Here is a 611-nt window from a genome sequence, read left to right on the forward strand (position 1 = left end):
AATTGCGAAGCCTCGTTGGAAGACTGGGAGAGATATGTCAAGACGGAGAATCAAGCACTGATGTCTAGGGCGATGGAATTTGAAGATGGCAGAATCTACATCGTCGAACTCCCATCTGGCGTCCATGATGGCTGTGGTGAATTGTTCAAGGTGGAAATGGTGTTTGCGACTGGCACTCGTGATCATCATTTGGTGTCGCGTGGATCGAGTTACGTTGAGAGTCTTTGAAAGCTCGAGCCCGATTGCAGTTTTGGTCCTGCTCCTGATATTGGTGCAATTTGTCCTGGTGGTATGACTTGGATCGAATATCACACATTGAAGGTGAAAGTGGATGTCTCACGAGGATGGTCGTATTTGAATCGGAAAGCGGATCAGTGAAGGCAATTTCCCGGCGTCAAATACATTCTCTGCATTCGTCTATCACCAGCGCTGCGGGTTCGTCAGTACAAGCTCTACACGGTGAATAATCGAGCAAATTTATTTCCGCTCGTAGAGAGGCTAATTCAGGAGAACCAGTGAAGACTTGTTTGTGTTGATGCATATCGTAATGAAGATAATATCTGATATGTGGTGTTATGACGGAGTTAAGTCACAGTCATGGTTAGATTTGT

At 45.7% G+C, this 611-nt stretch overlaps 1 protein-coding gene across 1 annotated transcript; it reads left to right on the forward strand.

The window, feature by feature from the left end:
- Nucleotides 1-72: 72 nt before the first annotated feature.
- On the forward strand, nt 73-378 carry PHALS_01713 (uncharacterized protein; the record flags this gene model as incomplete). Its single annotated transcript, XM_024716158.1, has 2 exons — nt 73-159; nt 232-378. 2 exons carry the CDS (start codon nt 73-75, stop codon nt 376-378), a joined length of 234 nt encoding a protein of 77 aa, XP_024581784.1.
- Nucleotides 379-611: the final 233 nt, after the last annotated feature.

The sequence above is a fragment of the Plasmopara halstedii genome (assembly GCF_900000015.1).
Source record: "Plasmopara halstedii genome assembly, contig: Scaffold_1583, whole genome shotgun sequence".
Lineage (NCBI taxonomy): Eukaryota > Oomycota > Peronosporomycetes > Peronosporales > Peronosporaceae > Plasmopara > Plasmopara halstedii.